At 38.8% G+C, this 13,708-nt stretch overlaps 1 protein-coding gene across 5 annotated transcripts in view; it reads left to right on the top strand.

The window, feature by feature from the left end:
* The window catches only part of agl (amylo-alpha-1, 6-glucosidase, 4-alpha-glucanotransferase), a 53,385-nt gene extending 52,190 nt beyond the window's left edge, over window positions 1–1,195 (top strand). For all 5 annotated transcript variants that reach the window (XM_031901015.1, XM_031901016.1, XM_031901017.1 and 2 more), the window contains exon 34: window positions 277–1,195. In XM_031901015.1, coding sequence (XP_031756875.1) covers window positions 277–394 — 118 coding nt within the window. In that variant the 3' untranslated portion in view covers window positions 395–1,195. The remainder of the gene's footprint in view (window positions 1–276) is intronic.
* Window positions 1,196–13,708: the final 12,513 nt, after the last annotated feature.

The following is a 13,708-nucleotide window of genomic DNA, read 5'->3' on the forward strand; positions in this document are numbered from 1 at the left end:
ACAAAAATCTCTCAGCACAGGATAAATACTATTCTGCATGATTCACTTTTTTGCCAGTAATTGGAAACCCTTTTCTGCAGGACAGGCATGAAACCTACATTTCATCACACCACATATATTACAGTTCCTGATCTTAGTTTCTAATATTCTTATATTTTAAATATCCAGGATATATATGTTTCTTATATTTATTATATTGAAAGTACTGGTTCACTAGATCTCACAACACATGCATTATGGAGCTTCTTTCATTGCTTTATGGTTTTTGTCTTGCAGATCTTCCTGGAAAGGCCTCCCAGAACTAACCAATGAGAATGGTCAGTATTGCCCCTTCAGCTGTGAAACTCAGGCCTGGTCAATCTCCGTAATTTTGGAGGTCCTGTATGACTTGTAGAGAACTATCATCTTGAAATCATCCTGTTTAACTGAGGTGAAAATGCTCCATCTCCATGGTATAAAGAAGCAAATGATAAGCAGGTTTCATAGCTTATCAATGTAATGTGGTAAACATTCCTGCAATGATTTGTTTATCACCGTTAATGCCTAGGTAGTGAAACAGATGCCCTCCTTCCACTGCTTGATTTGCTCTGCATATAGCACATTTTGTTCATTAGTAGAACTGTAGGTATGCTCTTGCAGCTCTTTTCAACAGATTTAGGGTTACGTTTTATTAATAAATGATGCTGTTCTTAATAAATGTAAATACATTTCTAGAGATACTAATAATCTCACGAGCTGGCCAAGTTCTCAAGGGTGCTGCCTGTACATGGCAGACACACAGTGGTGCTAAAAATGCTGCCCCTAGACAAGGCTTCATGCTTCTGGTCTGTAATTCCTGAGATGCTACAGTGTCAGGTGTTATAGGAAGTTTTTTTCTGCAAAACAAGAGCACTGTGTTCCCTGTGAGAAGAATGTATAAGGAAAGGTGCAATACTAAAAATGCAGCAAGTCATGGCAAAGGCTTTCGCAGACTTAAAGGATTGTAAGTGCTGTGACACAAAATCTGTTAATATAAAATATATCATACTGTCTTCCTATAGCCTTATCACGTTAGATAGAACATGAAGAGTCAGATGCTTATGTGTGCATTGCTCCACTGCGTGATTCATTGATGTGCAATTGTGCTAGAGAACTACTGTTTAACATTGTCTATTGTATGTGCAATATATAAATAAAGTGTATCATACACACTGTCTATGTTTTTGCAAGAACACACTTTTTTTCACTTTCTACCATGGACCAAGACTTTACAGTTCCCTTGCTATTCTCTCAGGTGCTTGCCATTCAGCATGACATACAAACCCTCTAGCCATTATCTTGTTTAAAGGTCTGTACAGTTTAGGGCTTTCTGCATTTAAAATCCCTCAAATGCATGATCCCTCTCTAAAAAGAATTAGCCCCAATGTAAAGTAAATATTGGGTTACTGTATCTTTTAGGGCACTGCCACATGGGGCAGATTCTTGGCCTGTGGATAAATGCAGGCCCAGAATTCTACACTTCAAAAAGCTTGTTGATGTGCCTGCATCCACAGCAGATTTTGGACCTGCATACAGTACATGAGCAGTTTTGCACTGAAATCTGCTCAGGCTGATGCAATGGCTTTTTGGAGCATAGGGGCAGATTCTCGGCCTGCGTTTATCTACAGACCAAGAATTTATTGTCCTAAAATCACAGTGCAGCTGTCCTCATCATTTTAACTGAACCGGTCACAGATTATAAAGTTGTATTCACCAACATGTAAATAATATTTTTAAAAGGCTGCAGTGATTATCACTCACCAACAGATTTCAGCTGCTATCAGTGGCTGATTCCTGCATGAGTTAGAAATTTGACTTCCCCTTGAAGACCAATATTTAATTTTTGAAAATATTTTACAACTTCCACCCCTCCTAATCCACAGCTACCTGTGGGCCCAGAACTTGAGAAGAAAAACATTCTGTTTGCATCAATATGGTTTTACCAGCTAAGTGAAAGAAAACAGGAAATTTGCCTAATGTGAGGTTATATATATTTCAACATTGTCCCCTGCACAATACATATTGCAAATAAGGGAGTGCTACAATATATGCACAAAGTAATGTTGCCAAATGATCCCTTTAAAACCAGATTAATATAACATTCACATTCTGCATGAGTAATTAGCAGTTAATTTAGATGTGTGCTGCAGACTGCACTGATATGTATACAGTTATGGTTGTGGTAATGGAACCCTAATACAGTGCTGCATTGGCTTCTAAACAGGCTGGCATCAGATTGCAGAGATGAAATGGAATCCTGTGCCACACAGATTTCAGCTTAGCCCTATATGGTTGGCAGCTTGCAAAGAGCTACACATTCATGCATCAGATTTATTCTATACTTATTTATACTGTGGCTTGATATAATTTTATCATAGTTTCACTATATGGTGAATTGACCAAGTACATCTAAAGGGTTGAAAAAGGGCATAAAAATATGGCTGGATAATATAATGCCAGAAATACTATTCCTAGTGCTACATTGGCTCCTATGTACTTCATGAGACAATAAGGGGAAGATCACAAAAAATGCACTCACTTTGTATTCTGGGATTTTTATAGGTGTATTTATTAATGGGTTAAAGGAGACATATGCTAAAACTAAGAATTTACCAGCACATGACACTCCTCTAAATATAGAAGGATTGTACTTAAAAAAGTTGACCTAATAAGCTGACCTGATAGGAAACCAGCTTCGAACTGGGCCGCCAGGGCACTGGAAAAAAATCTGGTGGGCCCCGGCAGCACAGACCCGATACCTCCCTGCAAGGCGCTCCACTAACCTGCTGCTCTCCCTCCCCCGACGCGCCACAGGTAAGTTTAATTTAGGCGCGCTCGGGGGAGGGGATTGGGTGGGTGTTGGGGGCCCCTTGCGGAGGGGAGGGGTGAAGGTGGTGGGGGCCATTAAAAGCCCCATTTAAATGAGTATGTCACTGGACCCTATGTCATCCTATACCTTTGTTATGTTAGGTGTGAGCTCTGAAACCTTAGCTGTCTAAGAACATGGTCGTATTCATTTCAGAATATGTATGGGGCTGAAACTGCATGGTCATTCTGTGTGAATAAGACAACAGTTTTGCTGGGGTGTTTTTTTCTTTTGTTTTCCTTTTTGCGCAAAGAGCATTACAGTGTAAGATTACCAACATACCATAGAGAAATGTTTGGGAAATAACTGCTGATATCAAAGAAGGGGAATGTACAGGCTGTAAATTAGACATTTTTTTGTGCAAAGAGGACATTGCTGTGTATAAACATGTATACCTCCCTAATGCACACTCCCTTTTCTGTAAATATTGCAAAACATTGTATATAAGTAGTATGTATTTTATGTTTTCGTCTCTAGTTTATAGCAGTTTTTTGTTTATTTTGCTGTAATTCATTGATCTGTTTATGGAGAAGATTCTGCATCGGGGGTTGGACTGGATCCTATTGTTTGGCTACAACAGTGAAAGGCGTGGATTAGATAGACACACAAGGTGTATCAGGTTTAAGATACCTACTCCCTAAGTGCTCTACTTGTATAAACTGCAGTCAGTCTTATTTGTCAAAAGAAATGTACCCATATTTATTGTTTTTTAAAAGCATTAACAACCCTAATGCATTCAACAGCCTTTTGAATCCAATTACCAAATATATCATGGCTCCAGCTCCATTCAAACATGCACTGATGATATGTGTAGTTCAACACCAGCATACTAGTATCGAGATATAAAAAGATAGTTGGCAATACCATACTATACAAAAGTGGGATCCAAGCCCACGCAACTAAATGGGTGAAACACAGCAACTAAGCAGAAAGTTCTCTGTTAAGAGGGGTCTAGCTTAAAAGTGGAGCTGGTGGAAAGGCTGATAACGTTTGTGGCTACCTGTGTATGCTCCTCACTTTTGGTGATACTGTGGGCTCTGCCACATAAGGTGGTAGACCCTATGCCACTCCCCTCCCAGAGAACTTACCTTTCTTCCTGCCCCCATAGATAAAGAATCAAAGCTGTTCTCTTCTTCCATGGCCCCTTAAACAGCACATGCATAATTATTCTCAGGGTATGACTGGCCTGATATAGAACCAAAAGATTTCTATTGGGCCACCAATCTAGGAGCATTTCTATATAAAGGGCAGTTGTGTCCTACATGTGTTGCAACACATGAATAAATGATATGAGCAGTATAATCCTTCCGGTTCTAAACATTTTCTTGCTATATTATTGCTGATAGTAGACGCAAATTCGAACGTTGCAGCACATAGCGTTTGTTAAAGATCAGTAGGAAAAATATTTGAATTTTTATACTGCTAGAAGAATTCCCATCAGTGTATCCTTATTTCTACTATGAACCTATATAAAACCCTATTCTATCTATATCTAATGGAGTGGTGCCAGGTTCTCTGGTTGAACCTAGAAGACCCAGTCCAACACTGGTTGTTTCCTGAATCTAAATCTAATTTTCCATTAAATGGAATATTTTCATATGCCTTCAAGCATGTTCTACTTATACCAGTACTTAAAGGGATACTGTCATTAGTTTTTTTATACTTTTTATTTCTAAATTACACTGTTTTAATAGCAAATAATTCACTCTACCATTTAACATTATATTCTTGAACTAATAAATGTATTTTTTTTAGCTGTAATATTGGTGTGTAGGCGCCATCTCAGTGCATTGTGCCTGAGTCCAAGCTTTCAGGAGCCAGCACTACACAATAGAACTGCTTTCAGGTAACCTATTGTTTCTCCTACTCTCATGTAACTGGAGGAGTCCCAAGCTGTACTTGGATTTCCTAAGGTGGCAATACAGGGGCTAATTTCAGCTGCCAATATGGGTCCTTTAGACCGATTCAGCAGCTTATATGCCAGTGTAGGGGTACCACCGACAGGCCTCCCCAATTGACATCTGGCCTGATATGGTCCCCGATCCAGTGGCGCCAATGCCAGCGGTTTTAATTCGATCATTTGCACTAGTGCCAAACTATTGAATTGGTCCGATATCGCCCACCCATAGGTGGGTATACTGGAAGAAGATGTGCTCGCTTGGTGACCTCGCAAAATAAGTGAATCTTACAGTGTATGGCCACCTTCACTATTGAGTGCTATTCTTATATATACTGGGAGCTGTTTTGTTTTTTTTTGCTCTCTTCCCATTATTCTGCTGATCGGCTGCTGGGAGGGGAAAAGGGAGGGTTATATCACTTCAACTTGTAGCTGAAGTTTATCAGAGCACAGGCCACATGGCTGTGGCACCCTGGGAAATGAAGAATATGCCCCAGGCATCAATGACATCCATGCTGCTAAGGAGCAGTAACACTAAACCATCCTCAAGCTCCTTGATCTTTCAGCAGCATTTGATGCAGTTATTACTCTCTCTTATTAAATAACCTACAAATGCTTGACTGTGTTTACCCTGGTTTTCTTCCTGTCTCTAAAAGCCTCACTTCAGTATCACTTTTTTCAGGTCTTTCTAGCCTATTGAACTCTATTTCAGTGTTACCCAAGGGTCTGTCGTATGGTCTCTATTCTTGTCTCTATTCTTGTATTCATTTGTAGCTCACTTTGCGACCTCATCAAATCCTTTTCTTACAACTGTTATGCTGACATCACATAGATCCACCTCCTCTGTCCAGATCTAAACCATAATACCATTCAGGCTAAAGTAAGTAAGTTAATAGGGTGGTCCCCCAAATACTCAGCGCTTCTTGGTGGAGTTCTTTGAAACCAAATCTTCAATATAGTAGAAACTGTGTAATCGTGTGCTGCCTCCTCATAAGAACAACCCTCCCTTTTTAGATGGGTCTCAGATGTGTGTAATCGTGTTGATGGAAGCGCATGGAATTAGAGAAAAACAAAAGCAAAACTAGTGCAATACATACAAAACTTTCTTTGTGACTAAAACGCTAAAAGATTGTTAGCATTTTAATTTGGTGCAAAATGTGCAAATATATTTAGTGAATCGAACAATCAAAAGTGCTTATATATCAGCCCAATGCAGTGTATCACACCCACACAATGTATCCAAAGTAAATGCTCACCAGATTTGATTAAAATAAGAGCATGTAGAGAAGTCAATTCGGCTATTGATTGCAGTGTATCCTTAGTCCTCAGAGTATATGGAATGAAGAGGAATCGAAAATAGTATAAAATCGTTTAATATATAAAATAAAGCCCCTGCACAATGCAGGCTACTTACAGTGTGAAGCAGTATATCAGACACAACAAAAAGCCCAAAGGCTAAAGTAACACAATGCTTAAAGCATACTGGATGGCTGCTTAGCACCTGAAACTCAATATGTCAAAAAACAAACCTCTCATATTCCCCCCGAAACCTGGACCCCTCCCTTTATTTAACTTTCAAAATTACTGTAAACATCCAGTCTCCCAAGGCAGGTGTCTAGGTGTCATAATAGACTACTTTCTCACCTTCTGAGCCCACACTGGATCTGTGCCTGGAAATGCCATTTATCAGGAACATAACAGAAATACATCCCAACTACTTTAAAACCTTGAAACAAGCCTTTAGCCTCTTCAGGATAGACTCCAGTAATCTCACAGATCATCTTCTGCACCCACTGCATTCCATTAATGCTGCTGCCCGCATTATCTCACCTGCATCAAAATAATTCTCCTCCTCTTCACTACTTAAGTCTCTTTACTGGCACCCTTTCAAGTATTGCATAAAATTCATAATTCCCATTCTGTTTTCTATATTCCTCAGCTCCTCCCTATATATCTGCTCTAACCTTTCCATACACCCCCTCTCGGTCCTTACTCTTAGGTTGGGACAATCTATTGTCTATACAATTCACTACAAAAACATTTTAACCTTTGGAATTCCCTTCCATTTTCCTTAGTCAAGCTTTCACTTTATCCATGTACTTAAACCAGATAAGGAATCACTTTCTAGAGGAAGCTGTCCTATTCTAGTCTTCCTATGCTTCAGCACCCCCCTGACATTTGCACTTCCCGATTCTGCTTTTGTCTCCTCATCTTTTGTTAGCAATTCAGGGCAGGGGCCTCATTACACTCCTAGTACTCCATGTATTACTGTCACTGTATGTCAGTTTGTATTTATTGCGTAAGTATGACATGTGAAATGCTGCCTACAGCATCCACCTGCCAGTGTCTATGGTGACTGCAATAAAAGACTGGATTACATTTTTTTTATCAACTTCTCATGGGTCTAGTAAAGTAAAAGTAGTTTGTAGTAAAAAAAAGATCAAGAAGGTGTGGGGCTCTTATTATCACAGGGGGGTCAGTTGATTGATGAGAACAGGGAAAATCTGAACTCTTATTTTTCATTTGTCTAAACTACTAAGGAGCCAGCTAAAGAAGGCTTCCTTTTTAATAGACCAAGTTCTAGTAATGTAACTACTGATGCATGGGTCACTCAGGAGGAAATTCAAGAGACTTGATCATGTAAAGGTAAACAAAGGTCTGGGACCAGATGGTATTCATCCCAGGGTATTAAATGAGCTGAGCGCTGTGATTGCCAAACCTCTTCACTTAATTTTTCAGGATTCATTGAGGTCTGGCATGGTGCTAAGGGACTGGTGCTGTTATTGAAAAAGGGATGCTGTTCTCAGCCTGAAAACTATAGGCCTGTTAGTCTGACATCAATGCTAGGACAGCTTTTGGAGGGGGTAATAAGGGATGGGATACTTGAATACATTAAAAACCATAATACTGTAAGTTTGTGCCATTTTGGTTTTATGTGTAACAGATCTTGATAGACTAATTTAAATGCCTTAACTATGTAACTACATGTCTGAACCTAGCCCTAAACTAAATATTGACTAACGTTCTCTTTGCAAACATAAAGCTCTGAAGGAGCCTGTACACCTAAAGATTAAATAGTTGTGCTACATTTCACTGAGCTTTTGTTATTGGGAGCAGTGTATGCTGTATTTATCTGTGAGAAAAATTGCTGACTGGCCTGCAAGATGAACCTTATTCCATATATATATATATATATATTTTTTTTTTTTTAATTTACGTTTTTAAATAATCATCCTCTGCTAACTGCAACATTGCACACTCATATAGCATAAAATCATGTGCAGGATGGCATATACAGGAAGCTGGACCAAATATGGGTCAAAGTACTTGATAGACTACACGCCACACACTAACCATATGGTATGCTCTAAGGTGGAAACGCAAATTACTCAATCTCAAATCCCTCAACACACTATTTCTCTACAACCTGGGCTTTCAACCAGGAACTCAACCCCACTACATCACCAAATGGACTGCCACTAACCTGCAGACCATAGGTGATTTGCTGAACTCAAGAACCAAAGAGATAACGCCCTTTAACGATATCATGCAAACAACCCCCCCAAAGGAACCTACAGTTCTTCGAATACCTACAACTAAGACATTTTGTGAGACCCTATAGCGACAGAGTAAAGGAACTCCTATCTACAACTTTTGAATTACTCGCAAAACCCGGCCTCCCCCAAAAAGGCTTAATATCCAAAATATACCAACTATTATCCAAACCTCAAGGAGATCGGTTCTGCCTCAACCCCTCTCAGACCAGGATTGGACTGCAATCTGGGAAAATGCAAGACGGATGGTAACCTGCTCGAGAAAAAGGGAACATATTTACAAAATATTAATGTCTTGGTACCATACCCACGCCAAACTGCACAAATTATTTCCAAACCATCCTCCTTTATGCTGGAGAAACTGCGGAGAGATGCTCTGCTTCATATCTTTTGGACATGCTCAATCATAACCCCACTTTTGTCAGAAGTGTCAGACCTGCTCAACAAAACATTTCAAACCACAATACCAATGGACTTAAGTACTTTTCTCCTAGGCAAACCACTCTCACAGACGCACAGATCTACCCAAACTCTGATCAATCATATTCTTAAGGCCACATGTCTCGCTATTGCAGCGAAATGGAAATCCTCTACCCCACCAACATTAACGGAAATCAAACGCAGAGTGGAAAGTAATAAAATGTTTGAATCAAGTATTGCCCGGCTGCAAAATAAGACTCCACACTTCCTACAAATATGGTCCCCCTGGGAAATGTTAGCTTCAACTCCCTGAGTCTCCATGGCTACTGACGTCAACATATTAAAGATGTCATGGAAACTGAAACTTAAAAGCAACATGAATGTTGTACTGATCTTTTACCTATCTGCTCTCCTTTTCTTTTTTCTTACTTTCTCCCTTTTCTTTATGTTTGCAAACCATTGAAATGCCTTTTCAATAAAAACTTAAAGTTACAAAAATAAAAAGTACTTGATAGAGGGGGCTCAGTCAGAAGGCCATTATCCTACATGTTCCCAGTACTCCTTTCTGAAAGCTATTTCGGGCGAAATTTGGAGTGAATTTGCCTTGCTAGACATTTTTGGAACCAATGTGACAAGCCTTTAAAACAAGACTACTGAAAGCTACTGGCTATGTTGAACATAAGCCAAAAACTTTCTTGATAATTTTGGTTTGTATATGGGAATATCTGTGCTAGACATTGTTTTTTTTTTCAGCTAATGTGTTTTTTTGCCCCGTGAGGATCTAACCTAGGCATCCATCATTATAGAATTAAATAAAAGTCCTGGTCACAATTAAAGGATTCTTACAAAATATAATTGAATTTAATTGGACTTAATTAAGGACCTGTTTACTGGTGTATTCTTTTAAATTATGCAATCCCACAGTCAAAATCTTGTTGCAACAGGGAAAACATTTATTTACATTTGTTACCTAAATATGTGGGCTGGGCCAAATACAATTCTGTGTTATATAAAAACATGTTGCTTATGTATTCTAGCTAGGGTAGGGAAGTCTCAGCATTTGAAGTAGTGTGGCAATTCAGCCACCTTTAAGCAATAATAATCTTTGAGATATTAGTGCAGCTATGCACAGCGAGGTTTCCATAAAGATCTCTGTATAAAGGGGAAGCTTGTTTAGGGTAGGCAGGGATATAGGATGCCAAAGAAAAGCTCAAGGTTTGATTTTGGAAATGTTTTCCAGCTCATACACCTAGGGGCAGATTCATGAAATCACGAGTTCGAATCCCGAATGGGATAAATTCGGATTGGATACGAAAATTTCTGAAGATCGCAAATATCACGAAAATGCTTACGAAAAAAATCGTATTGGCGATCCGAAAGTCACAAAATTTTCATACTGAACGCTTGTAAGCAGCTGGAAAACCTTTCCAATTTTTTCGCACAAGTGTACGAAAAAGTCGCGCAAGTGACAAAAAATTCAGCGAAAATACGCTCGGAGCGTTCGATTGAACACTCCGAGCGTTAGTGTCTTAATAAATCTGCCCCCTAGACTTTTACAGCTGGATAGAGGTACTGTAGTCAGAGCAGATCACATCAGTTTGTATGGAAAATCCAATATCCTGCTGGCCCTGTCACCTTCTACAGTGCAACCTACTGTCCTTTCTTGATCGTTTTTATGCATAGGGTTTTTGGACAATCTTGTGTGTAGAAAAGGGGTGCGCTGTATTTATAAGACCAGCTGACTATACCCTTTAGTACAGGGGTCTAAGCTTTATCAGAAAGGTCTATGTAAATACAGCCATAAGCACTCACAGAAACGCTGCACTGACTTCTCTGTAAAAAGATTTGTTGTCTCTCTGCCATGCAGTGACATGCAGTGACATGACATGCAGTGTTTTTTCTTGCTGTTTGGCTTCTGATCATCTGAACAGGTGAAATATGGGGAGACTTAAGGGCACTATTGAGAGAACTGAAGGTATGCCTGCAGCTTGAGATTAACTCTTTATTAGCCTTTCTTTCTCATTTAAAGAATATTGTATCCCATACTTTTATAAGAATATTATCAGAATAATATTACAGTGTCTCGTGTCCTGTACGGGGCCTTTATTTTGACTTTTATTACCTTTATAATTAATGACAAGGGTTGAATCTCAATACCATATATCTGCCTAGAGCGATGGGCAATATCTGTTTATGTTCATTTCTGATCAATCTGCTTCAACAAATTTGACCCCTCCCGCTATTCTGGAAAACTGCGCTCCCACTACCCAAATGTTGTCATATGATCATTGAATACCTCTTTGATCTCTAATACTCATACATTTTAGAGTAGGGGTCCTATTATTCCACATAGATAGATGATAGATAGATAGATAGATAGATAGATAGATAGATAGATAGATAGATAGATGATAGATAGATAGATAGATAGATAGATAGATGACAGATAGATAGATAGATAGATGATAGATAGATAGAATCTACTGCATGCATGTGTTTGAATATGGATATACACACACCTACATATTGACCTCATTATGCTTCCTTACATTTTTAGTATTACTGTTGTGCCTTCTGTGATATTTAATAGCCAGGTTTGAGGTAATTATACACTATCTGCTGGATGGTGCCACTGATTATAGGTTTAGGTGTTTTAGGTGTTACAACATATACTTTATTAAAAAAAAAAAAAATCACATTCATTAATCTACAATACATTCCAGTTTCTTTTTCTCTACCTTTGCAGTTTTCTCCTGTGCAGGAAACACATTAAACCATTTTGAATAACATTTTACAATATATATAGGTTATAGTACCAGTGTACATTAGCAAAGTAGTTTTAAACTAGTACAGAGTAGTAAACTTAATATTTTTACAGCAGTTTTGCATTTATTTGTTTTTTTCATTTAAGTTAAAGAGATTGTGATGCACCCATGTGCAAACTGTCCCATTACAATACACAGTAACACAACTGGGGGGCTATGGCTGCTAAAGTGCAGATTGTGGACTTTAAAATAGCAGCTCAGGGAGATGCTACATGGGCTTAAGTAGAGACTACAAGGCTCTCATACTACCAGAGGCACACAAATTTCCACCAGTAAGTAAATTGTACATAGGGATTTGGGCATGCATTTACACGCCCTTTATTTGTATGTGATTCAAATGGCACAACATCGAACACACAAAGGGAGCACTGTACTTACTGCCTTTTCAGGGCAGACATTGGGTACTTGGCTTCCTTTCACTGAAACATGCTGTACACTGTGTATCATGCACAAGGCATATTAAAGGATCCAGTGAGACACAACACATTGCACTTCTTGTATGTCCTGTGCTGCAGGATCTCACCTTCAATTTATTCATAAAAGTTCTCACAACCTGCTAATTGGCACCTGGAGCTAGTGCAGATAAGAGCAAGTAGGCAAGTGGCTCGTGAGTTCTATATGCCCTTCTAAGCAGTTTAGATCTGGCAAAACTTTTTAAACAGTGAAATATAATCCAATGTTTAACATAAGCGCAATGGGCTTGTACTTTTTGCCTCTGTTTTTCTATTCAAACTTTTTTATTTGAATAATGACATCAGAAAGAAAAGGGCTTGTACTTTTTGCCTCTATTTTTATCACAAAATAGCTATGGTTTTTATTATTTCTTGAGCTAAACAGGGCAGACAGGGAAATTGAAGCAACTCCATGTTTGGTCCTTATGAGGTAAATAATACTATTACAATTGCATCATTAAGAAGATGTCCATTATGAAGGGCAGTGTTCCCCAAGCAGTGGCTCAGGAGCAACATGTTGCTCACCAACCCCTTGGATGTTGCTCCCAATGGCCCCAAAGCAGGGGCTTATTTTTGAATTTTGCTAAGCAGGCAAGATTTGGTTGCAAAAAAACAAGTATAATGCCAAACAGAGCCTTATGTAAGCTGCCAGTCCACATAGGGGCTATTATGTAGCCAACTATAGCTCTTATTGGCACCCCCAGGAATCTTTTTCATGCTTGTGTTGCTCTCCAACACTTTTTCTATTTAAATGTGGCTCACGGGTATAAAAGGTTGGGGATTCCTGATGCAGGGGATAATCTGTGCACTGGGAATCTAATTCTCCGCTGGTTTCCCTGTTTTTTTTCCTGTTCAGCACAATACATTAAAAATGATTTTGAAATAGATTGTTTTTAATTAAAATACTAGGTAAAAAGTATGCACAGCCCAAGTTTTATTTATTGCATTCTTGTTGAAAATGGGTATATTGTCCCATTAAAGACCTTATACAAACAAGTTTTCTTATCAAAGTGCAATTTCAGATGTTGTCACTATTACATATGTGTGGGAGTTTTATCCATACTTTAAGAACATTGTTCCTATTTTCTACTGTGCAGTTTAAAGTTTAAGTGGCTGTGGCCCTGTGACTACTCCTGCTCTCTTATAGCTGTGGCACCTTCAAAGAGAATAGCAATATGTGGAAGACTGGCCCTAACTGCTTTATGGGAGATAGAAACAAAGAGACCCAAGGATACAAAGACTTCACAATGCCAGGAAACCTGCTGTGGATCCTTTAAATAAAATATCTATTTTAGATCAACATACACAAAGCTCAGTTGTATACTCTATATTTAGAGCAACAAATCCAACTATAGAAAATATTGTGGTTTCTCCCTTCTACACACCAAAGGCAGGATGAGACTGAGCAACCTCCAGATCAAATGACGGCATTAGTACCGCTGGAGTCGGGTTTCTGGCCATGTCTTAGTCATGAGATGTGACATCTAATATTACTATACCAAGTATTCAAATATTATTTTTTTTAAAATCAGTGCATTTTCTAGTCACTACAAATTCCCCTCAGGAGGATGCTGCTTTATTATATTATACAGTTATTTTCCTGTTTCCTCATCAGAGCAACTGTGGCTGTTCCTACTCATATAAAAACACAAGGCTCCATGTGTAGAATGATGTGC

Source organism: Xenopus tropicalis, chromosome 4 (genome assembly GCF_000004195.4).
Source record: "Xenopus tropicalis strain Nigerian chromosome 4, UCB_Xtro_10.0, whole genome shotgun sequence".
NCBI classification, from domain to species: Eukaryota; Metazoa; Chordata; class Amphibia; order Anura; family Pipidae; genus Xenopus; species Xenopus tropicalis.